A 26435-nucleotide genomic window follows, 5' to 3' on the forward strand; every position below is an offset into this window, starting at 1 on the left:
TTTTGAGATGTTTAGTCTTATATGTCCATGTGGAAGAAGGAGGAGCTGGACTGAACATTGTTCTTCTATACAGTGACTTCTGACACAGAACACTTGCATTCAACTGTATATAAATAAATACATTCTGTAGACTGTAATAAAGAAATTATACTTCATCAACACAGGGGGCTTTTCCAATTATTTGTGCTTAGTACAGGAGAATAAATATGTTGAATTAATTTAATGGAATTTCTCTGTACAAAGCATTGTTTTTTATTACAGGTATTGTGTATTACAGGTATCAACCACTGTGAAATGCCACTTGTTTAAAGTCTTCTATTTGTAAAACCATTTTAATAGGTTCCCCTCTTAGGGCACATGGGCTCCACATTGTTGTTTGCACTAAAGTATTAAAGTCTTCAGTAAAGTCCTCAATCTGTCATTGTATTTGGGTCTTTGCTTCTCCAGTCCAGGACCCAATGCAGACAAGTGCTGACATTATTTCACAGATAATGGGAGAATGATCTGACCAAGTAGTTGAGTCTGTTTGTGTCTTACTCATTAGTGAAAGGTGATAAGGAGGTGTCAAGAAGTCGTCTATTCTGGAAGAAGTTTGGTGAACTTTTGAGTAGAATGTGTAGTATTTTATGTGAAGGTTACATATTCTCCATATGTTGATTAAACTTATGCCATGCAAGAATTTCTTTATGGCTGTGAGGTATAAGTGGAGAATACATGACATGTATTTTAGTTCCAGTTTTAGATTACATTAAGCTACATTACGTATATGGACTGAGACCAAGTATGTTGAGGGACATGAGTCCAGTTTGTGGAATCCGTGGAGGATATAGAAACATTGAGGCAATGAAATAAATTGGTAAGTTGGAAATCTTTGTGAAAGGCTGCCCCATGTGTCCTCCAACATAGGATAAAGACATTTGGGTATATTTTGTAAAATTTCTCTGGGAAATGACACCAGAAAAGCATAACTTTATAAGCACTCACCCTTTGTATTAAACATGTTGTGGATTTTCTAGTAGTATCCCAAATTCCCTGTCAATCGCCTAAGAGCAATTTACTTTTAGTTTCCTTTCCTAATGTACCATGTACTTATGCTTCAGGAAGGGGGTTGTAAGGATTCTATTCAATGAATTCTATATTCTTGAAATCAAACATTTCTGAGGGACACCCATTAGGTTAATAAAATGTATGCCGCAATTGAGTTCATTAAAGTTAACTCACCATATTAAGAAGGTTCAGGTGCACTGCCCTGAACCTTCAGCTGAGGGAGCAGATCCAAACCATATTATGATTGAGCAGGCACTCAAGGACCAATTTTCACTCATATCCCATTCCTACCTGATCTGCCTCAGGATTTCCAAAGACACCTATAAGAAAGCCATTCACACCCTGGTGACCCACTTACTCAATTTTTTCATTTTTATTATAGGAGCTCTTTTTGTATTTATTTGCTACTGACTGAGGTACATTAATCTCTCTCTTACCTACCACAAAACACTATTTATAATAAGTTTAGCGTTTCCTAATCTTCTTATCCCTTTTATATGTGGAATCCGGATGTAAACCCATAAAGGAAAAGAAAAGGTTGAAACTAAGTAAGCTTTATCCGAAAGGTCAAGTAAACCAGCTTCAACTTCAACTTCCAGGGCACAGGCTTGAGCATGCTCAGTTTGCTCCTCTCTCCCTCCTCCCCTCCCTGCTGTTTTCTGACTCTAGAGCTATGAGTGATATCACACAAAGCTAATATGGCAGCTGCTATCCTAAACAAACTGAGAGCTACTGGAGCTTTTTACGCAGGCATGGTAAAGCATTCTACAGAATAAATACAGTGTTCTAACTTGCACTATTGTGGCTAATCTATTGGCAATAACTGCCTTGTTAGCTTTCCTTCTCCTTTAAAATTAATAATTTATCAACTCCAGAGTGGTGGGAGTTCCCCTTGTCTTCCATTCACCAACACAGTTGTAGGTAAGCCCCAGGTCTCTTTGCTTTGAAACAAAGTGCACAGACATGCTTTAATTTACACAGATCAGCTGCACAGTTTTCAGTGTTTCTTGTACACTTTTTCAAGCTTTGGTTCGCTTTGCAAATTACCGCCTAATACGTTCCAGGATTTAGAAACAATTGCTCAAATTGCCATGGATAGTAGTTTCCTGAAGAAACAGGATGAGTTAAGTCTGGCCTTTAAAAGAACAGGAATGATAAGGGCTTGTTTGAATGGAGAGGGGACACATGCAGAAGCCTGCAAATAGCTGAAGATGTGAGTGTTTAGTAGCACAGTGTGAATAGAAAGGAATTCCTTAGGAGAGTGTAGGAATGTGTACTTCTTTGGTAAGGCATGTAAAAGGGAATTTAATAGAAAACAACTATTATGGATTAGATGTATTATTGTTTATGAGAGTATGGTATTAGTCTTGCTTGGCCATTACCAGGTTCAGAGTGACAGTCTCTTTTCTTTATTCCCTATTACCCCTGTGTCATGTTCTAAACCACATAGTATAACTCAACTCCTGCCCACTGGGTTCCTCAAACTAATCTGAGCCATGTCTCACTATATATTCATCAAGGCCACTACACCTCTAAACATCTTGTGGGATGACAGCCAGGGGTGCTTCGCCAATGAGGCCAGTTGAGGCTGTCGCCTCATGTGGCAGTACCCCACTAGGCACCAGGGGCATGCTGCTTCTGGTACTTTAAGAGCCAAATTTTCAGTTTTCAAACCAGAAATTTGGCTCTTCTAGCGCAGAGAGCAGTTAGGCTCTCTGCACTAGCGTACTGGCCCTCTCTGCCGCCCTTGTGGACCCCCTCAGGCGCTAAAAGGTAAGCGCACAGTGGAGGGAGGGGCGGCAGCAACTGCTGCTGCCTCAGGCGGCGGAGGGGCCAGAATCGCCCCTGATGACAGCTACTCATGCTCATTAGCATGGTGATCTCGCATCTCTTTAACAAGCTGTTATACATCCAATCTATCATGTAGTCCTAGCCACAAGTGACATGTACCAAACCAAGCCTTGGCAAGAGAAAAACTACTTGGAAAAGAATTTGGAATGAAATTATTTAGTAAGACAGCATGAAAAACAGGTTGTATCTTCAGAGAGACAAGTAAGTTTAATTCAAAGATGACTGGATTTAATGGAGAAAGGCCCTAAGGACATGGAAGCAAACATCTTAGAAGAATTCAAGAGGTGAAGGTTCACAGATGACAACTATTTCTCCACTTTGAACTTAGGTTCTTTAGCTTGTTTTTGAAATTTAGACTTTTCTTTCTGGAGTGTGAGAAGGAAGGAAGAGTAACCTCAGGAAAAACAACTTGAAGCATCATAATTCGAAAATAATGGAGTCTGTGACGTGGAGGACCATTGGTTTGTGGATGATATGCTGAAGATCAAGATAAGAAAATTAGATTAATCCTGTACAGACTGTTAATCCTTTTTAAGATTTTCAGAAAAAATGTCCAGGTGGAAGAATGGAATCAATGAGTGGTATAGATTCTTCCACAAAAAACATTCTGGATAAGACATCCACTTTAGTATTTTTAGAACATTGGCTGAACACAAATATTATTTATGGTCAGTGAAGATAAGAATAGGTTGAAGAGCCCCTTCCAATAAATATCAATAAATATCACCATTCTTTCAAGGAATGTTTGATGACTTTGGACTTTGTTTCTTGGAGAATAAAGTTATCTTTGGGAAAGTATTGCCCCAATGGCCACTTCAGAAGCATCAACCTCAATTACAAAAGCTTTAGAGGATGAACCAAAATATGGGCAGAAGTAAAGAGAGACTTTAAATACTCAAATAACTGTTGAGCAGTAGGAGACCAAGAAAATCACTGGTTAGATCAGTAAGAGGTTTAATAATAGCAGAAAACTTCTTCGATTTTCTGTAGAAATTTGCGAAACCCACTAATCTTTTTACCCCCTTCGGTCAACAGGAGAATGGCTTCAACTTTAGGGTCCATCCTAAACTCTTGAGCAGAAGCAAGAAACCCCAACACTTAGATTCTTTAGCATAGAGCCAATGTTTTGTTAGGCCTGGATAAAACAGAAAAAAAACAGCATGTCATCACAATATAAAATGAGGTTTTGATCCAGCAAATCACAAAAAATATAATTTTCAAAATCTTGGAATGAAGCAGGGGCATTACAAAGTGAACAAAGCATTACAGTATATTCAACGTGCCAGTAACGAGAATGAAATGCAGTCTCCCATTCATTCACTTGTCCTATTTTAATTATATGAACCCCCTCAGGTCCAATTTGGAAGACTTAGCACTCTTTAAAACAGTTCAGAGATAAGGGGTAGCGATTCTTGATGGTAATTTTATTTAAGTCTCTGTAATCAATACAAGGTCTTACTGAATGTTCCTTCTTTTCAACAAAAAGTTGCCTATTCCAGCTGAAGAAGTAGAAGGTCTAATGAACCCCTTTTCAAGATTTTCACCAATGTAGTCCTTTAACATGGATAAATTATTTCAAAAGGAGATTGATATTCTATATGTGGGAGAAGAGAGTCATTCCCTTTTTTAATAAAAATATCCAAGAAATCCTGATTGAAGAACATCATCATCCATTGTCAGGGCCGCCATTAGAAATCAAGGGGCCCCATACAACAAAATTGCCCTCTCTAGCGCCCAAGCCCCACCCCTGATCCCGCCCACTCCACATCACAATTAAAAGACCACACAGACATCAGTGCTAAAAAATACCCCCCCACACACATATTGATGGTCAGGGCCCCCTTATAAAGGAAAAAAACAAAACATTGGTGCTAGGGAACCCCATAAAAGTTTTTTTCCAAAAAAGCATTGGTGCCAGGGCCCCCCTTACAAGTTAAAAAAAAATTGGGGCCCCAAAAATATTTTTTTTTTTTAAAAAAACATTGGCGCCAGGGCCCCCCTTACAAGTTAAAAAAAATTGGGGCCCCAAAAATTATTTTTTAAAAAAACCTTTGTGCCAGGGCCACCCTTACAATTTAAAAAGAATTGGGGCCCCAAAAATAATTTTTTAAGAAAAACCTTTGCGCCAGGGCCCCCCTTACAAGTTGAGAAAAATTGGGGCCCCAAAAATTATTTTTTAAAAAAAACATTGGCGCCATGGCCTCCCTTACAAGTTGAAAAAAATTGGGGCCCCAAAAATTATTTTTTAAAAAAACATTGGCGCCATGGCCTCCCTTACAAGTTAAAAAAAATTGGGGCCCCAAAAATAATTTTTTAAAAAAAACCTTTGTGCCAGGGCCCCAAAAATAATTTTTTAAAAAAACATTGGTGCCATGGCCTCCCTTACAAGTTAAAAAAAATTGGGGCCCCAAAAATTATTTTGTAAAAAAAAACCTTTGCGCCATTCTCTCTTTAGATGAAAGTGTTCTGTGGACTACCCCTATCTGCATAGGTCAATGTTCTGAGAGAACGATAAGTTGAGAGGTGGATGGGCCTTGGGAAGAACCAACTCAGGAAAAGAAAGTCAATCATAGTCGGGTCACAGGCTGCAGTTGTAAGGCAGAACTACAAGTGCTAGAACTGGAGCAAGGAATATCACCATACCTCCCAACATTTTGGAAATTAAAAGAGGGACAAAAAGTTTAGCCGCGCGTAGCGCGCCAAAATTTTTTTGACCACGCCCATTTTGTGGCCACACCCCCTAGTTACATAAATAGGGGCTATGTTTTTCTGGTTAAGGTGGTTTAATCATCACTCTACTTTTGGCATTTCATGGAGTATTATAGGAAGTGTAGTTCTATTGTAGCTGGAAGTCTGGCCTGGGGCAAGTCTCATTTTTTGTCTAGGTGGTGCCCAAACTGGGCCTAGCAAACTACAGAGAGAATGCTGGGTTTTCGAGTTTCATGACAACTGAAGGACCAATTTATGGAAATCCAGGTGCCACTGGTAGCGTGTACAAGGAACCTTTGTACTAGTTTGTATGCTCCACCTTTGTCCCTACTTTCCCAGCACCTGGAACACATCCCTGAACTTAAAAGAATGAGGGGGGCACGTGTGAGTGCGAGGCAGAGACACTTACCGGAGCCGAGTAAGAGGAGTCACAGGACAGCGAGGGAATCCATAGCGGAACAGCAGCACAATGCCAGTAAGTGCTAAGCTCCGGGTGTATCTAGTCCTAAAGACACGCCCACACCTCCTTGCGATATCGCCTCGCCCGACGTCTCTTGCTCTGTATCGGTTCCCCCTACTCGTTATCAAGTGGCAGGTGCGGGTTCAGAAGCCGTCAACACTTCCCCTACTCGCACTCGCCAGCGATCTCTCTCTCTCCGTCTCTTACCCGGCTCTACCCACCGCGCGGCAGGTGAATCGTGATGTCACTTCCTTATACCCTAGTGCTGAGGGATGGAGATACAGGGATGCGGGACTTTGAGTCCACTAATCCGGGACAGCGGGACAGACAGACAAAAACGGGACTGTCCCGCGGAAAACGGGACGGTTGGGGGGTATGTATCACGAACGCTGTCCCGGCATGCGAATGTGCAAACGCTGGTCTGGCGCACCCACATGCACAAACACTGGCGTCTTGCTGTTAATCTTTTTCTTTAGTGGGACCCTGTCTCCATAGCTTGAGCAAAGAATGTTTATATATGCAAATAAATAAATAGCACCAGGAAAGGTTGTCAGGGATTGCTTAAGAGAACATTTGGGGGATTTTAATTAGCCAGATATTGACTGGAGCAACAGTACTGCCAGATCAGTTAATGGGAACAAGTTTATAAACTGTTACATGACAATTTTATGGCACAGGTTGTTGAGGAGCCAACCAGAAAAAATGCTATTGTGGATCTAGTGATCTCTAATGAGCCAGAACTTATAGCAAATGTGCAAGTCATTGAACCCCTGGGTAATAGTGACCATAATGTTATATCATTTAATGTCTGGTGCAAAAAACAAATATATACTGGGGCAACAAAAAACAGGAATTTCAGAAAAGCTCATTTTAGTGCCTTGAGGGCTGCCCTACAGAGTATTGATTGGGGCATTACGTTTTCAGCTAAAAACACAGAACAGAAATGGTTATCATTTAAAATAATATTAAATCATTACTGTTCTCAATTTATTCCCTTAAAGGAGAAGGAAACCCTGTACCCCCCCACCCCACCTAGACCCCCTCCCTCCTCCCCCCAGGCTAACTGCCCACCTGGGAAAATGCCCCATACTTTATACTTACCCCTCGTCCCGATTCTGGCAGTGGATTTCACGGCATTCATCTTCTGGGTCCTCGGTAAGCTGACTGGGAGATCGTCAATCTCCGTCAATTTCGGCACATGCGCAGTTGTCGAGGACCCAGAAGATGGATGCCGTGAAATGCACTGCCAGAATCTGCGACAAGGGGTAAATATAAAGGATGGGGCATTTCCCGGGGGGGGCAGTAAGCCTGGGGGGAGAAGGGAGGGAGGTCTACGTGGGGTGGGGGGTACGGGGTTTTTTCAACAGTTTCCTAAACCAGGGGGTTTAGGAGAACTAAACCCCCTGCTATTAAATATCAATACCCCCTACACTACATAGCCCCCCAGCCTAGGTGTTAACTCTTGTAATTTCCCCCAATTCTTTACTTAACTCTCCTTGCAGAGTCAGAGCAGCGGAGCTCGTCTTCGGATATTTGGTCTTCTCTGGGAAGTGAGTGGCGTATCAGCGCATGCGCAGTTGGAGCAGTTTCCAATTTGTGGCGGAAATTGCCGAAGGGAAGGAAGAAGACCCGAAGAAGACAGAAGAACAGGAAGATGGCACCTGTGAGCAGTAAAGCATTGGGGGCAATTACGAGATTTAACACCTAGGCTGCAAGGGAGCAGGGAGAGGGGGCTACGATTTTTATTAGTAGGGGGGTTTGTTTCCCCTTTAAGAGTTATTGTAGAAACACTAAGCATCACCCTATGTGGCTTAATATAGGAGTAAAGAAGTTAATTGGAAAGATGAGAAAGGCATTTAGAAGCTGCATTTAATGAATATAAACACTATAATAAATGTTGTAAAACAGCAATCCGGAAGGCAAACATAGGAAATGAGGAGTGCATTGCGACTGAGGCTAAGACTAACCGAAATTTTTTTTTTAAGTATATTAATAGTAAACAGATGAGGGTTGAGAGTGTTTCTCTTTTAAATAATGGTACCAGTATGGTTGTAACAGATACAGAAAAGGCAAATGTGCTAAATCAGTTTGTTTTTTCAGGCTTACTTCATATCTGAACTGTTGGCTCAGCTCAATCTAGTCAGTGACTGACTCAGGATATGGTTCATAAAGTTTTAATAAAAATGAATATAAACAGACAGCATACAACCCCGGGTTCTAAGAGAGATTAGTTCAGTTTTAGAACGGCCCCTATTTCTAATATTCTCAGATTCGCTTTCATCTGGTATGGTACCTATGGATTGAGGAAAGATGATGTCATTCCAATATTTAAAAAGGGATTACGATCTCAGCCTGGTAATTATAGGACTGTAAATTTGACATCTGTGGTGTTGGAGAGGGTATTTTAAGTAATGTATCAGTGTTTGCACATGACACAAAACTATCAGCCCAATTAATTCCATCCAGGGTGTGGCACTTGCAACAGGATCTTGACTAACTGGCAATCTGGGCAGCTAAGTGGCAAATGAGATTCAATGTTGATAAATGTAAAGTCCTGCACCTGGGATGTAACAATATCCACTTATACCCTTAATGGGACTGCACTAGGCAAATCCATAATGGAGACGGAGCTTGGAGTCCTTGTAGATAATAAACTTGTCTGTAGCAAGTAATGCCAGTCAGCAGCATCAAGGGCAAATAAGGTCTTGACTTGTATTAAATGGGACATAGAGTCACGGGAGGAGGGGGTCCCACTGTATAGAGCACTGGTAAGGCCCCATCTAGAATATGCCGTACAGTTTTGGTCTCCATCACTCAAACAGGACATTATTGTATTAGAGAGGGGACAGAGAAGGGCAACTAAGCTGGTAAAGGGAAATCTTAGTTATGAGGAAAGACTGGCCAAATTGGGGATGTTCACTCTGGAGAAGAGGCGCTTAAGGGGTGATATGATAACTATGTATAAATATATAAGGGGATCATATAATAATCTCTCTAATGATTTATTTACCAGTAGGTCTTTCCAGCTGACACAAGGTCACCCATTCCGATTAGAAGAAAAGAGGTTGAAACTAAATATTGGGAAGGGGTTTGTTACAGTGAGAGCTGTGAAGATGTGGAATTGTCTCCCTGAATCAGTGGTACAGGCTGATACATTAGATAGGTACAAGGAAGGGTCGGATGCTTTATTCACCAGTAGCTCCTCCCAGCAGACAGGAGGGAGCCAATGAGATTAGAGGAGGGAAAGGGGTGTTACAGGGAGAGCTGGGAAGTGAATTAGGGGTACAGGCTGATACATTAGATAGGTACAAGGAAGGGTCGGATGATTTATTCACCAGTAGCTCCTCCCAGCAGACAGGAGGGAGCCAATGAGATTAGAGGAGGGAAAGGGGTGTTACAGGGAGAGCTGGGAAGTGAATCAGGGGTACAGGCTGATACATTAGATAGGTACAAGGAAGGGTCGGATGCTTTATTCACCAGTAGCTCCTCCCAGCAGACAGGAGGGAGCCAATGAGATTAGAGGAGGGAAAGGGGTGTTACAGGGAGAGCTGGGAAGTGAATCAGGGGTACAGGCTGATACATTAGATAGGTATAAGAAGGGGTTGGATGGTGTTTAGCAAGTGAGGGAATACAGGGATATGGGAAATAGCTCATAGTACAAGTTGATTCAGGGACTGGTCTCATTGCCATTTTAGAGTCAGGAAGGAAATTTTTCTCCCTCTGAGGCAAATTGAGAGGCTTTAGATTGGGTTTTTTTGCCTTCCTCTGGACCAACTAGCAATTTGGTTATATATAGACTTAAAAGGTTGAACTTGATGGACGTGTGTCTTTTTTCAACCTAACTTACTATGTTAATATGTTACATTGTGTCCTTGGCATTATTAAAGATAATTCCCTGACCATTCCCAAATTACTTTCCATGGTTTCTGAAGCAGGGAATGTCATGATAGGGCAATGGATACTGGAGAATGCCTGTTATTTCTGACCCATTACTGTAAGACGTTGAGGCAACAACGGTGGCCCTTGCCATTTATTCAGGCCGGCTCTTTAGGGTTGGTCACTCCTAGCTGGAAATGTGTACATATATATATATATATATATATAGATAGATAGATAGATAGATAGATAGATAGATAGATAGATAGATATAGATATATATATATATATATATATATATATATATAGATATATATATATATATATATATATATCTATATATATATATCTATATATCTATATACAGTATATGACCTTTTATCCAATGCCCAACTAGGATTCATTATAATCTTCCACAAATGATTATAGATTTCACAGATATATATAGATTATATGTAATTATGTGCCATTTGTTCTGGTTCAGCTTTCACGTCCTACAGAGAATGCTGTGTATCTGCTTGTCCTTTGGGAAATTAATTATAAGATAGGTAAGACTCAGCAGCTTATAACACAGTAATGGATATATATACACTGTATATGTATATATAGAGAGAGAGACACACACACACACACACAGAGCCTGCATCCATGTAGGAGGCCACTGACAATACAGTATGACTGACTGTCTCTGGATATGACTTTTTCTTACTTTATATGTTCATCTATTTAAACAAACTGAAAATGGAAACTGGGTTCAATATAAGCAAGAACTTTGTGCTCCTTGGCGTTGAGGAGATGGAAAGGTTTAAATATCTTTACTGCTCACTTTTCCTCATAATTTACTTCTTCATTTTGCTGTTTAGCTTCACAATCATCTTTGTGGTGGTGTTTGATGAAAGCCTTCATGAGCCCATGTACACTCTCATAGCCTGCCTACTGCTAAGTGGGATATTTGGGAGCTCGTGTTTCTACCCAAAACTGATCACTGACTTGTTATTATCATCCAAAGAAATTTCACGTGTCGACTGTTTGGCCCAGGCAACCAGCATAATACTATTTGTCTTCTGTGAAATGACCATATTCACCATCATGGCGCATGACACCTACTTAGCAGTTGGCCACCCGTTGAGATACCCAATTCTAATGACAAATTCATTGGCTTTGAAATTAATTATTGGAACTCTGATCTTCAATATCATCTTAACCTTGCCTGTTCCGTTGCTTGCTGCCAGACTCCCAATTTGTGGGACTCACATTAGAAATGTATATTGTGATAACGCATCCATTATTGTTCTCTCCTGTGTAGATACTTCTACAAACAAGTTGTATGGAAATATTACTTTTGTGGGTTATATAGCACTTATGGTGCTACTTGTATCCCATTCCTACCTTCAGATATTCCTGATCTGCCTCAAGATTTCCAAAGACGCCTGTAAGAAAACCATTCACACCCTGGTGACCCACCTTCTCAATTTCTCCATTTTCATGATAGGAATTTTATTTATATTTGTTCGCTACAGACTGGGGAACACTAACCTCCCTCTTGTCTACCAAATACTTCTATCCATAATTAGCTTTATAGTTACTCCTCTTCTCACCCCTATAACATATGGAATAAGGATGCAAACACTAAAAATTAAAATCATTCATCATCTCCAGTACAGTGTATTTGCAAGATAAATATCTCATGATTACTATGTAACGCTGTTATTGCCCATTTCTCTCTATGTTCTCTGTAATCCATTACTTATTTTCTCATCCACATCTTCTCTACTATTTTCCCATCATCCCCTCTTTCTCTTATCCATGTGTTCTTTTACATTATTTTTCTCCCTGTATTATTTGTTCCTTTGCTCTGCTTTTCTAACTCTTCTCCCTTTTCCTGTCCCTTCCTTTGGTTGCCCCTTCTTTCCCATCTTCTGTCTCCCCCTATTCCATATATTGTATTGTATTGCAGGCAATGTGTATTACAGGTATCAACCCCTGCTTGAAGGCCACTTTTTTAACTCCTTCTATATGTGAAACTATTTGAATAAGTTCCCCTCTTAGGGCACATTTATGGGCCTCCCATGGGCTCCATGTTATCATTATTGTTTGTAGTAAAGTATTAAAGTTTGCATTAAAGTTCTCAATCTGTGATGTTAATTTGACCTTTTCCAGCTGTGCATCATTAATTAGAAGGTGCTGATGAGACATCTGCATGTCTGAAAGTGGAACAAGTTTGGTAGACATTTGAGAAACTGTGGCCATGCAATAATTTCTTAATGGCTGTGAGATATCTGTGGAGAATACTTGACCTCTGGGCAGAGCAGTCTCTTAAAGGGTTCAAAAGCTACATTAAATTCACCACCTTTTGTGAAACCTTCTATCTATGTTATAACTGTTTAAAGGCTTGCAGATATCTTGTATGTAGAAGTAAATTTGATGGAACGTTAAATTTGGTCTCATTCGTTTTTTTTTTGTTGCTCTTAGGTGGCCATGTGAGTCATCTGGAGATGTCCAGATAAGGGCATCATAAATGATAACCCTAAAGAAGTGATTCCCCTCACTTTGCCAGGTGGATGTTTGATAATTATATGTATTTTGTGTTATATTTAGATACATTTAGTATATGGACTGAGACTGAGTATGTTGAGGGACATAAGTCTAGTTTATCATCACCCAATTAGACTTGGGGTAGAGATATGTGGTGGCACTAACCCCTGATTTAGATTTTCTAACCTTACACAAATATAACACAGCCAGGTGCTAACTTGACAAAGGGCTGCCCAGTACAATATTAGATTAAATTTGCTTAAAATGGACTCTACGGCAGACAGTTTTTCTGTATTTCTGAGCTTCCTGGATAAAGGGAGTTGACTCTCATTTTCCGAGGGGTTCTGTGATGAAGGCAAAACCTCATTGTGTCAAAGAGATGTTAAAATTGTCATGAGCAATGAGCAGTTAGAAGGAGGCCACCACACAGTTAAGTTAAGTTAAGAGGAATTAGATTTGAATATGAAGGACTGGATCATTATCACTATAGTAGTGACACCTCTGTTACTAGTAAATGAACACTGTGTAGACCAGATAACCAGTGTGGGTTCCTCAACATTAGTGAGAGCTGGGGGTCGGGGTCCTCTTATTGTAGCCTCCTGGTTTGGCAAAGCTGCATATTTTTGCCTTCTCTTTATACAATTCCATTCCAATGTACAGGAAGCATTTCCACATTTGTGTAATTCATAATGATGTCAGATTTGAGCCAATAAACAGATGTATCGTGATTTCTAGCTGTGCTATGTATAAGAGTAATTATAAGTAAATAATAAAACATCATGGGGAACTGTGGTCCAGCAAGCAGTAAAATCCTGAATCTAGTCTTAAAGGGACCAACATGTTCAACATGGGTTCAATAAAGCTTGGGTTGGAAAAGTGTTCTGCAAATGAAAGTGCTCCTTATCTATTGTATATTGATGATACACAAGTGCCGCAAGTGGTAGAAGAACAATTCCTGCCCTTAGCGGTCATTTACAGCACACTTACAACAGAGAATATAAAGGAGCCTGTGGTTTGCACTTTGCTCTGTGTTCATCTTAGAGGTTCTGATATAAGTGCTCCATTTTGAGGTGCAAAAACCTATTCCTGTGGGAGCTGCATGCAGGACATGGTGCAAAAGACCACCAAAATTAGCTTTTAGGGCAGTGTTCCCCAACCAGTGGCTGTTGCTCCCAGTGGCCTCCAAGCATGTGATTCTTTTTGAATTCCTAGATTAAAGGCAAGCTTAATTTGCATAAAAACCATGTGTATTGCCAATCAGAGGGTCTTGCTGACTTCAAGTCCACATAGGAGCTACCCTTATTTGGAAGCCCCAGGTTCTTTTTGCATGCTTATGTTGCTCTCCAACATTATTGTACACGTGAATGTGGCTCATGAATTATTAAGGTTGGGGGGTTCTTTTTTAGGGCATTAGGTGAGAAAATATAACCTATTCCCACAATTGGGATCCATAGGGTTAAGTTCCCCTATGATCTAAAGATCTACACATGGTAGGAAATCCCCTGCTGTGGCCAGCTTAGTGGTTGACCTAAATTGGATCTGGGAGGGGGAGTGACCCCTTTGTCCCATTTGCAGTGAGCCCTGGCAGAGTCCAGATTTGGACAGAAGGTGTCCCTGTTGTGCAAGAGGTATAAAGTATGGAATCCCCAGGGCAGGGGTATTATTGAGATTTGTATTTGATCTGCAATTTATCTTTCTTCTACATTCTTTATTCTTACAAGTGATGAACTAAATTGGATTTGAGTCGCCGAAAAATATACAAAACTGTGAAAAAAATTGTGAAATGGCGCAAAATTTGGGAAATGCATTGGTCAATGGCCATCCAAATTTTTTACTTACAACAATTTTTTACGTGCGATACAATTTTTTCTCAAGCCAAATGGCCATTTTTCTTGGTATCCAGGCTCTTCCATTATCTGTTGGCCAGCGCCCCCTTCCCCCATTCCTTACAGCACAGATAAAATGGCAAGAAAAAGAAATATCCCTGACCTTACCCAGGATGACGCATGTATAATAGATTAATTGCTGTGAGAGATAGATTAATCCAGTGTAAATATTCCATCAGCTCTAGACAATGCCTCTAAACGTACAGCAATGGGCAAGAGAGATGACAATACTAGTCCTATGTGTAGAACAACTCTGGCCAACTGTCTACATATGATCTGGATAGATCTGACTAACCTCCTTAGCAACTACCCTTGACTTTCCACAAGAACTTTCCCCTACAGTGTGTGTTTTGGGTATAGTGGATCACTTAAATGCCTACTGCCCATGAAAGGCTCAGGTCTTCAGTTGTAATGTTTTCTGCCAAAAAATGTATAATTATGCACTGTATGGTGTCCACCCCTCCACTGGATTTCTGGATCAACCTAGTAAACTCTGTAACACCTAAGATTAAACATATAAACTTAAGGTGTAAATTTGATAAATGTGATAAGTTCTTATGCACAGGCATACAACGATACGATAACAATGTCAATGTATAATGTTTTTCTTCTGCAAGTGTAATTCTTCTTCTGAAAACATTGCTGTAGACCCATGGAATAAGCTCATTTAAAACCAGCGACGCTGGTATTTTTATTGTTTTGCCTTATTTAAAACAAAATAAAACATTTAACAAAAGTCCCATTGTGTCTATACTTTATCAAAATGAGGTAACTGGGGGTGATGTAAAGCTGGTAGATATTCTATGTGTCAAATATTTTGAATTGTAGACTTGAGCGCAATTAAAGTTAGGAGTTGTGATTTTTACCAAGCATTTAGCTGATGTGAGGATCAAGTTTGCCTGTTTCTATACAGAGTTTTTAAGTTTAGGAAACAGAGCTCCCAGAAGGAATGTTTTTGGGTCCAACCATAGAGGCCTCCCAAGCAATGGTTCTTATAGAGTTGATACTTCTTTCCAGTAGCTCCCTAAGAGGGGGCAAGTCCAGAAAATCTGGTGAAGAACACCATACTCTCTATTCTGTCTCCAGCATGTGGGAGGGGTACTTAGCATTTAGTTTGGTACATGTATGTGTCATATACCAATGCGTGAGAATTTCCTAATTTTTTTCCCTGAGGCCCTTCTAACTTTTTCCCATTATGAGACCCATTTAAGAAAGAAGAATTCTTTTGCTGGGGTTTATACCCAAGATGTCATGTAGGCACGTTTGACAAATGAGGCTCCTGGGCAAGTGTAAAGTGTGCCATAGATATCTGAAATAAGGCCTCTCCTGCTAGTTTGGGTTGCAATGATGGTATCAAATTGTGGGTATTCTGAGGGCAATTGAGAACCTATGACTACCGAGGCAAAATGTCTGGTAGAGCACTGTGTTGTCAAGGCCATACTTGGTCTGGAGATCTTGAAACATATAGAAGTCTCTCCGTCTTGTTAGGCCTATCCTCTGGCATTGCAGTTTTTGGCTAGACCTGGGGGGGAGAGTGGATTCCCAAAAATAGGAGTCAGCCTATAAGGTTTCTGAATCATATCGTCTTGCTTCTTAGGAGGGTTAGTTTGGCAGAACTGAATAAGGTGTATCTTGATTAGAGATAATACTGTATATGGTTCCCACAGTAATGAGGAGATGGTGTAGGGAAAACATTATCATTCTCCAGTGTAAGAGGATCCAGAAGATACTGAAGCTGGCGCCTCTGAGCAACCCTAGCTACTCTGCATCTATACGTCAGTGTTGCTGGGTCACTTTCCCTAACAGAACACTATCTGGGGAGGAAGCAGGTATGGGGGGCTTTTAGCTGTAGGGGGGTTTACTTCTTCTTATAGGGTACCTGTATGAGTAGGGTGTTGAAGTAATATAGCAGTCTAGGAAGGGTAACTATTTCAACTGTTGTGATTCTACTGAACCAGGAGAGTGTGTAGGAGTTCCATTTGTCTAGGTCCTTATATAGCTTTGTGAAAAGAGGCTGTAGTTTTCTTTGTACAATGTAGCATAAGTAAAGGTTAAATGTACACCAAGATACCTAATAGAATATATTTTCCATTTATAATTAAAATTTAATTAAGAGCTTCTTTTTTAATTATTTTTCACATTTGAATGTAAAAATTCTGAGCTTTCTGGATAACAGGTTTCCTGGATAACGGATCCCAAACCTGTATTGTGAGTTATATAATGATCATGATACTACTCTTATCCCATTCCTACCTCCAAATATTCCTGATCAGCCGTAAGAAAAGCCAATCACACCCTGGTGACCCTAAAAATCAATTTGTGCAAATTTCATGATAGGAATTCTATTTGTATTTGTCCGCTACAGACTGGGAAACAGAAACCTCTCTTTTACCTACCACTTAATTAAGGAAGGGTCAAATTTTTTCGCCTTGTTTCGCCACAGAAATGACGCCCATAGACTTGCATGGCGCTGTGCGCCCAAAAAATTTTTTGCCGTGCGTCAAAATGATTTTGTCGCCCATAGACTTTAATGGGTGTCGGCGACATTTCGCCTGCGGCAAATGTTTGGCGAAATGTTTGGCTGTCCCTTCCAAAACCCCTCCCCCACCCTCACTATTCAACTTTTCTCTCCATATTTTCTACTCCCAACCTTTTTTGTACTCCCTCTGTTCCTACAACTTTGTATTCCAATTGCTATTCTTTCTTTCCTCCTTCGATTATTTCCTCCATGCCGCCATTGCATTTATCTCGTCTTTTTGTGGCCAAACTGAGGCCACCACATGGGAATAAGATGCCACATATACCCTTTTTCTTCTATACAGAGACATCTAACACTAACTTAAAGTTAACTGTACATTATTTACAGTAATCCATACATTTTTTCATTTAACATTTTGGAGGTTGTTTGCTTGTCTTTTTGGTTTTTTTGTTTGTTTGTTTGTTGTTATGTTAGAACGATAGATTTCTGTTTTAGTAGCATGTGGCAAAGGGGAATCGACTTTGGAATAAAGAAATCCCCAATTAAAATCATAAGGTTAGAATAGAATTTTTCCCAGCAGCTATATTAGAGCTAATTCAAATAACTGACTACAGAACAAACACAATAACTGACTTTGGCACTAATCCTGCGTGTAGAGAGACAGGATTTTTTAAAAAGTGCACTCTAATGCATTTTCTAGTCAAAAGGAGCATCCCAAAGGCTATATTAGACTTAGATGTCAATCAGATGTCAATCAGACTCCCAACTCCTCCATGAAGAGAAAATTAAGAGACAGGTTCCGAGAGGGGGACAGTAAAGCGAAAAAATTTTATTTCAGAAACAGGTTGGAATTTTTAATGTATTACTTTCAGAAAATTTCTTATTTCAGATTGATGAATCATATATTAAATATTTATTTCCCCTTTAATAACTATTTAGAATAAAAGGGAAAGCTTATACATAACACAATGCTAACACAGTGGCAATAAGGGTCTCACTATTTACTTTCCGCAGCACGAGTTGTCTCACTGAAAATGTTTTTGGGTGCATGGCTGTTCCATTGGTAGGTGGTAAGAATTAGGCTTTGTTGCTCCTTGTGTAATTTGCTCTTCTTACCTTATGCATCAGAATGCCACTCAAGCTAGGGTGTGTAGTGGGGGCCCCATGCGGCACGGTGCTTCGCAGCCATTTTTTAGACTTTGCACCTTATCCCACCATTGGTACTTGAGGCTTGTTTGGTCAAAGACATTAAAAAAACAGACAGTCTAGGAAAACAAAAACATAAAAAGAAAGTAAGCAATTAAAAATTACAGACCCACAAGACTTTTTCTTCATGTGTTTTCTAAAATGATGACTTCCGTCATTCTGCTCTATGGGGGTGGGGGGATTTGATTCTCCTCTTCATTCTTAAACCCCTGTGCGAATTGCAAAGGGGGATCAACAATTCAATAATTGCTAGACTATGGCAAACACATTTTAAATCTAAAACCACTTGTTATTTTCTGGTTGGTCATCATCCTCATTTAGCGCCAACAAGTTACGCAGTGTTTTACATTATTTTATAATGAACAGGAAACAAATGGTGAAAAATGAACATGAGTTTACAGAGTACAATAGGAATAGAGGGACCGACTCGCAAGAGTTTACAAAGTAAATGGTAGGCTACAATTGAGACAAGGATTTCAGAAACAAATTTGTGATTTATGATACAGCTTTGAGAATGAAACCTTCATTTGCTGGTTCCTCAGTTGTGTAGGCAGACGAAAAATAAAAGTTCAGAATCTCTGCTTTTTTTCTGTTATCATCAACCAACTAACCCACCTCTGATATTAAGGGTCCCACCCCTTCCTGCTTAATTTTTTTACTATTTACATATTTAAAAATAATTTTGTATTAATTTTACTACTCACTGCAATAACTTTTCCATCTCAATTTTAGCTTGTCATATGTGTATAGCTGTTTTGCATGATTTATTGGCCTCCTTGTACCTGATAAACTTTTTGGCTGTCCCAGTTAATTTGAAAGCCTAGCAGGCCTTTTCTTACCCACCTCAACACCAACACTTCTATCAAACCACAAATGTTATGTTTTGCACCACATTCCTTGCTTCCAAGTGGAATATACTGACATATATTTATTGAGCAGCATTTTAAAGACTTCCCATTTTTGTTCTGTGTTTAACCCTGTGAAAAGCATTTCCCACTTAATATGTTGCAGAGATGCCCTTAAACTGTCAAAATGTGCACTTCTGAAACTTAGTGTTTTAGTTAATACCTTATAGAATTGCTTCTGCAACAGAATCTCAAAGGAGACCATGTTATGATCACTATTCCCTAAATGCCCCTCACCCACACAAATGTTAGAGATGAGTTCAGTATTATTAGTTATTACAGGTACAAAAGAGAGCTATTCCCAGTAGGCTCTTGAACGAGCTGAAATAAAAAGTTGTCATTCTTGTCAATCATTTTCTTTGTAACCTTTTGACCAGTCTAAATCTCTACCTAAAGGGATTCCACCCTTCCCCAATGCCAGCTATGGTTATTTCATTATTGCATGGCTTTAATTCAGGCCTTACAGAAAGACAAACTCCTCTGCCCTTTTTTAATCCCTCTGTCCCTCTTAAAAAGGGTGTAACAATTTAAATTAAAAGCCCAGTCACATGTTTCATCCAACCAAGTCTCAGTGATACCAATTATATCATAAATTTTAACTGAAGAAATTACACTTAATTTTAGAGCCTAGATCCTTAAACGTATTCTTTACGATCCTCCAACTCGCATTAATTCCAACAGCTGGGTCAAGCCCAGACCCACCCAATAATTTGTCTACAGGAGTTAACCACATGTCCAGTACTAGTACCAGGAAGACAAAAACTGTTTGGTTGTATTGATCCACGCAACAAATAACCCTGTCCACTTTCCTAACTGCATCCGCTATAACCACAATCTGTTTAATCTCTTTTTCCTATGTTTTAAGAAGTCAATATATATGCCATTTATAGAAAATGTTCTATTCTGCCCTCAGTGCTATCTAAAGAGGGAGGCATGGTAACATAGTAAGCTAGGTCTCCGGCGTGAACATCCCCAATTTGGCCAGTCTTTCCTCATAGCTAAGATTTTCCCTTTACCAGATTAGTTGCCCTTCTCTGTCCCCTCTCTAATACAATAATGTCCTGTTTGAGTGATGGAGACCAAAACTGTAGGGCATATTCTAGATGGGGCCTTACCAGTGCTCTATACAGTGGGACCCCCTCCTCCCGTGACTCTCTGCCCCATTTAATACAAGTCAAGACCTTATTTGCCCTTGATGCTGCTGACTGGCATTACTTGCTACAGACAAGTTTATTATCTACAAGGACTCCAAGCTCCGTCTCCATTATGGATTTGCCTAGTGCAATGAATGTTCCTTCACCGCTCATCTGGTGCTCAGTCCACAGTGTCCCAACTGCTAAACTACATAGGAACCAAAGGAAGGGCGGCACTCTGATGTAGTAGAAAGCTAGAAAGCTGTTTTTTGCATAGCTCTGCGGCGAATTCACACCTTACTAGTTTCGGGACTCAATCCCTTAGTCAAAGGCATACAAAGGTATAGGTGTATGCCTATGAGTAAGGGATTGGGTTCCGAAACGCGTAAGGCATGAATTCGCTGCAGAGCTATGCAATAAACCAGTATTCTGCTACATCGGAGTGCCTCCTTCCTTTGGTTTCTATGCAATCTCAAACCCACATGTATTTTGTCCGATACTTAGACCGGGATATGGTAAGCAGGTTCTCCCAATTGTTATTTCTTCCATTGACCTGACTACATCCACCATGCTTGTCTTTCTACTGCTTGTCCTGACTACATGAACCAATAAAGCAATGTAGCTGTAGCCAGCCAAAGACTCTAATTATATATACTTGCTAAGCATACTCGGAAGGAGAATCAGATCAAGTGCATTGTGGGAGCTTGAGCTTGGCTGGAGGACAGCTGACTACTACTATTACATTGCATTCCATTGGGTCATGCAGTCAGGAAAAGCAGAAGAAAGAATAGCAAAAGACAGATGCTTCTTTGACACCAGATGCATTTATAACTGAAAATATATTGGAGAGCTGCCGTGTTACAATGGTATTGACCATTTAATATTACTGAGTATCATTAGTGAGTGCCAGGCCTTTCTAATTAAACCAGCTTGTGTCGTTCCTCATTCGCTTCGCATCATTGCTCCTGCCTGACTCTCCATTGGGATTATACGGAAGCAATGGCAAGAGACTGGAAGTTTACAGCTGAGAAGGTATTAATAGAGAACCCTCAAACAGCAAGCATTGCTAACTACAGAAAGGATTGCTGGTCCATCAGAATTTATTTGATACTTGATGAATGTAGAAATGTTTAATGGCCTTGAGGTTTCAGGTAATGGCTAAAGGAGAAATCCAGTTGAATAAGTGTCTTTGGGTTGCACTGAGCCACAGAGGGGACAGGATCAAACAAAACATGGAGAATGTGTTCAACACCAGCACCAGTTTTATCCTCCTTGGCATTGAGGAGATGGAACATTATAAATATCTGTACTGTGGCTTTGCGCTTGTCACCTACCTACTCATATTGTTGTTTAGCTCCCTGATCATCTCTGTGGTTCTGCTGGAAGAAAGACTCCATGAGCCCATGTACACTCTCATAGCCAACCTCATGCTAAATGGGATATTTGGGGCTTCGTGTTGTCTCCCAAAGTTAATACTGGACTTGTTCTTATCATCCAAAGTGATCTCAAGAGCCGCCTGTTTCATTCAGTCCTTCTCTGTGACCCTTTTCGCCTTCTGTGAGATCTCCACATTCACCATCATGGCGTACGACACCTATTTAGCCGTGTGCCACCCATTACGCTATCCCACCCTGATGACCAATAAAACTGCTCTGAAACTTATTGCAGGATTTCTGATCTTCAATACTTTATTGATATTGACTGGTTTGGTTCTTTCTGCCAGGCTCCCCCTGTGCGGGTCTCACATTAATAACTTCTTCTGTGATAACATGTCCATCATTGTCCTGTCCTGCATCGACAACTATATCAACAGGTTAAGCGGCACAATTAGGTTTTTAATTTATTTCATTTTCATGATGCTCATCATAGCCTATTCCTACATGCGAATACTCCTGGTCTGTGTTAGAATCTCTGGAAACGCAAGTAAGAAAGCCATTCACACGCTGGTGACCCATTTTCTAAATTTTTCCATTTTCCTGACAGGAACCCTCTTTATATTTTTCCGATACAGACTAGAAAGCATTAACCTTCCTCTTATTTTTCACATTCAGCTCTCCATAATTGGCTTGGCTATTCCTCCTCTTCTCAACCCCCTTATATACGGAATAAGGATAAAAATGATCAAAATGAAAGTGATTTACCACCTAAACAAGCTATAGACAAACACATTTCTTGATTATTTCCAATCATGATTTTCTCCTGTGCATGAAACAATGTATAAGCTGCAACACTGATGTGTCCATGGTAACAAAGCTGTATTTGTTTATATGTATTTAAATCAATTAAATATTCTCTTGTTACATATAGAATTTACTAAGGATGTTCCCAATATAAATTAAGCCGTATCACAAAATGATTTGCAAGATTCTAGATTCTAGTTTTGCAATGTACTTTCGTTATTTATTTATTTTTAATTCCAAGATATTAAGGGATACATGTACTGTTAATATGAATGAATTGTGTTACAACAGCGCCACCTGCTGGTCAGTTTCCCACCAGTCTGACCAGCAAGTAGTCAAGGAAGTTGTCAGGAGAAAGAAGCTGCTCTGATGTTCTTCATAGAAAAGATTTGAGATGTTTCTAATTTTTTTCCAAAGCAGGAATATGATCCTAAGAGGATCATATAAAAATGCATTCTTTCCAGCTGACACAAGGTCACCCATTCCTATTAGAAGAAAAGAGGTTCCAGCTAAATATTGGGAAGGGGTTTGTTACAGTGAGAGCTGTGAAGATGTGCAATTGTCTCCCTGAATCAGTGGTACAGGCTGATACATTAGATAGGTACAAGGAAGGGTCGGATGCTTTATTCACCAGTAGCTCCTCCCAGCAGACAGGAGGGAGCCAATGAGATTAGAGGAGGGAAAGGGGTGTTACAGGGAGAGCTGGGAAGTGAATCAGGGGTACAGGTTGATACATTAGATAGGTACAAGGAAGGGTTGGATGCTTTATTCACCAGTAGCTCCTCCCAGCAGAAAGGAGGGAGCCAATGAGATTAGAGGAGGGAAAGGGGTGTTACAGGGAGAGCTGGGAAGTGAATCAGGGGTACAGGCTGATACATTAGATAGGTACAAGGAAGGGTCGGATACTTTATTCACCAGTAGCTCCTCCCAGCAGACAGGAGGGAGCCAATGAGATTAGAGGAGGGAAAGGGGTGTTACAGGGAGAGCTGGGAAGTGAATCAGGGGTACAGGCTGATACATTAGATAGGTACAAGGAAGGGTCGGATGCTTTATTCACCAGTAGCTCCTCCCAGCAGACAGGAGGGAGCCAATGAGATTAGAGGAGGGAAAGGGGTATTACAGGGAGAGCTGGGAAGTGAATCAGTGGTACAGGCTGATACATTAGATAGGTATAAGGAAGGGTCGGATGCTTTATTCACCAGTAGCTCCTCCCAGCAGACAGGAGGGAGCCAATGAGATTAGAGGAGGGAAAGGGGTGTTACAGGGAGAGCTGGGAAGTGAATCAGGGGTACAGGCTGATACATTAGATAGGTATAAGAAGGGGTTGGATGGTGTTTAGCAAGTGAGGGAATACAGGGATATGGGAGATAGCTCATAGTACAAGTTGATCCAGGGACTGGTCCCATTTTGGAGTCAGGAAGGAATTTTTCCCCCTCTGAGGCAAATTGGAGAGACTTCAGATGGGTTTTTCACCTTCCTCTGGATCAACTGGTTAAAACAGGCTATAGACTAGTTTGAACTTGATGAACGTGTGTCTGTTTTCAACCTAACTTACTATGTAACTGTGTTAGAAAAACTGTCCCTGGAGTTGATAGATAGTCAGACAGACAGACTGACAGATAGATAATGAGAGTCAGACTGGACCAGAACCTCCAATCCGACTCTGTATATCATTATTTTAAACTACTAAAAAAATGCCTTCGCCTTTAAACAAATCAGTGATGGTTTGTCATTGTATTGCAGGAGCAATAAATATATATATATATAGGAGCAAAACCAGCCTATTGGCTTTATTTAATGTTTACATGATTTTCTAATAGATGTAATGTATGAAGATCCAAATTATGGAATGATCAGTTATCCAGAAATCCCTAGGTCCCACACATTCTGCATAACAGATCCCATACCTGTATTGCACTCCCATTCTGGATCTGGATCACACACCAACATATAAGGGGTACCTACCTATTGGCAATCAACATAGCTGGGAATTCTCTGTGGCATTGATGGGAGTGAATGGGAAGTCTGTCAGGTACTAATGGGAGCTCAGCATGGGTGTGTACAGGGCAATGGGGGGTCACTTGCAACTCCCTGGACTTACACTTCATAATAAAGGATATTCTCTGGCCATATGTATATATATATATTGTTTTGTTCTTTTTTATACAAACACATTTCTTAAAATTACCACTAAGAACCTGCAATAAGCTTATAAAAGGCTTACATCTTGTGGCCAGCACCCCTTCAAATAATGGACTCTCCCAATGCCTATTCTACTGCTCAGAGCAGCATTCTGGATTTAGCTCCGCCCCTTCCCTCTGTGAGACGCTTCCTGCTCCTCAAATGTGTGAGGAATGAGAGATTCAGAGATTCTTTTCCTGATGAAGTAGCTTCTTTCCCAGGGCAGACGAGTGTTTAAGCTTAGAGTGTAAGTGCCCGTGTGTGTCTGTGTCTGTGCGTAAAATGAACTATAAGGGGGTTATTTATTAAAGTCCAAATGCTAAAAACCAATAACCCTCTCCCTCACTCTCCTCTTTTACCCTTTCCCTTCTCATTCTGCTGAGTTACCCCCACACTCACCTCTCTGGGGCAGATTCACTAAACGACGAATTTGCCATAGCGTCCGCTTCGCTCACATCGCAATACTTCGCCAGGCGTAGATTCACCAGGACAATGCTAATTCACTAAAGTCCGAAGTTGCGTCCAGGGCGCCGATCGCTGGCAAAGTTGCGCTAGCGTTGGCTAATTTGCATACGGCGGGAAGTTAAAGTTGAATGGACGTATATGTTGCAGCAAATACATTAAACTACACAAGCCCAGGGAACCTTAATAATGAAGGGAACCGGCGAAGTAATGAAATGACATCACACTCGCAAATTTTCGACTAACTTAGTCACTTCGCCCTTTAGTAAATCTGCCCCTCTGTCTCTAATAATCCTCTGCCTCACTCTATTCACTCTCCTATTTTACCCTTTCCCTTCTCATTCTGCTGAGTTACCCCCACACTCACCTCTAATAACTCTCTGCCTCACTTTCTATATTAGTATAGATAGAAATATCTATAATATTATATTAGTTCTCCAAGATTGACGCACACCAGGGCCTCATAATGCAGTTTAGAAAAGAAAATTTATTGTCAACGTTTCGGTCTCAACCTTTCTCAAGAACTACTGGGGACGTAGTCTACAATACATTTGACAGCACCCAGGCATGAAGAGAACGTTGGACTGAAGTGCACCACAGCAGGAACTATATATAATAATATTATATTATATATTTTTTGACCTCACCCCCCTCTCCTGCTCCTGGTGTAAAATCAGGAAATGTATTATGCACTCTATATTGGTGGGACCACAACAAATGGTATAACATATGGAAAAACTTAAAATGGAGGCTTCACTGTTTGTATCAGCTGTAACTAGAACTCTAGAGGGAATTACAAAGCGCTGGCTAATCACTGTGCTAAGAAATAGAAAATATCAAGTGATGTCCTGTTTGTGTCACTAATAGAATGACATTGCTACACCTCTACATGTGCAACACTTACTACTTTATATATTTTTAGAAAAGCTGTTGTCAGGTTTGTGTGGAAACCAAAATATTGGTACAATTCATTTGTGTAATATGTTTTGCCCCCTACTGTGGGTATGTGCTTGTCACCTACCTACTCATATTGCTGTTTAGCTCCCTGATCATCTCTGTGGTTCTGCTGGAAGAAAGCCTCCATGAGCCCATGTACACTCTCATAGCCAACCTCATGCTAAATGGGATATTTGGGGCTTCATGCTTCCTCCCAAAGTTAATACTGGACTTGTTCTTATCATCCAAAGTGATCTCAAGAGCTGCCTGTTTCATTCAGTCCTTCTGTGTTACAATTTTTGGCTACTTTGAAATTGCCACATTGACCATCATTGCATATGACACCTATTTAGTCGTGTGCCACCCATTACGGTTTCCCACCCTGATGACCAATAAAACTGCTCTTAACCTCATTGTTGGATCTTTGGTCTTCACTGTCACCTTTGTTAATAAAATGTTAGTAAAAAGTCTTTTAGGTTTACTCTCTTTTGCCGACCTTCCCACATTCTCTCAGCTGTATCCAAAGTCTCCAAAAAATTTGTATACAGATCAGCGCCTATAGCGATAGAGAAAACAGAAACCAAAAATA

At 40.3% G+C, this 26435-nt stretch overlaps 2 protein-coding genes across 2 annotated transcripts; both read left to right on the forward strand.

Annotated features, from left to right (window-relative positions):
• Nucleotides 1-10649: 10649 nt before the first annotated feature.
• LOC108710075 (olfactory receptor 51L1) lies at nucleotides 10650-14492 on the forward strand. Its single transcript, XM_018250470.2, has 2 exons — nucleotides 10650-11601; nucleotides 14354-14492. The coding sequence occupies exons 1-2, from the start codon at nucleotides 10658-10660 to the stop codon at nucleotides 14490-14492; spliced, it is 1083 nt and encodes a 360-aa protein (XP_018105959.2). The 5' UTR covers nucleotides 10650-10657.
• Nucleotides 14493-21316: 6824 nt separating this feature from the next.
• Nucleotides 21317-22246, forward strand: LOC108709052 (olfactory receptor 2A12). The gene has a single exon (XM_018248680.1). The coding sequence runs from the start codon at nucleotides 21320-21322 to the stop codon at nucleotides 22244-22246; it is 927 nt and encodes a 308-aa protein (XP_018104169.1). The 5' UTR covers nucleotides 21317-21319.
• The last annotated feature ends 4189 nt before the right edge of the window (nucleotides 22247-26435 follow it).

The sequence above is a fragment of the Xenopus laevis genome, chromosome 2S, assembly GCF_017654675.1.
Source record: "Xenopus laevis strain J_2021 chromosome 2S, Xenopus_laevis_v10.1, whole genome shotgun sequence".
Lineage (NCBI taxonomy): Eukaryota > Metazoa > Chordata > Amphibia > Anura > Pipidae > Xenopus > Xenopus laevis.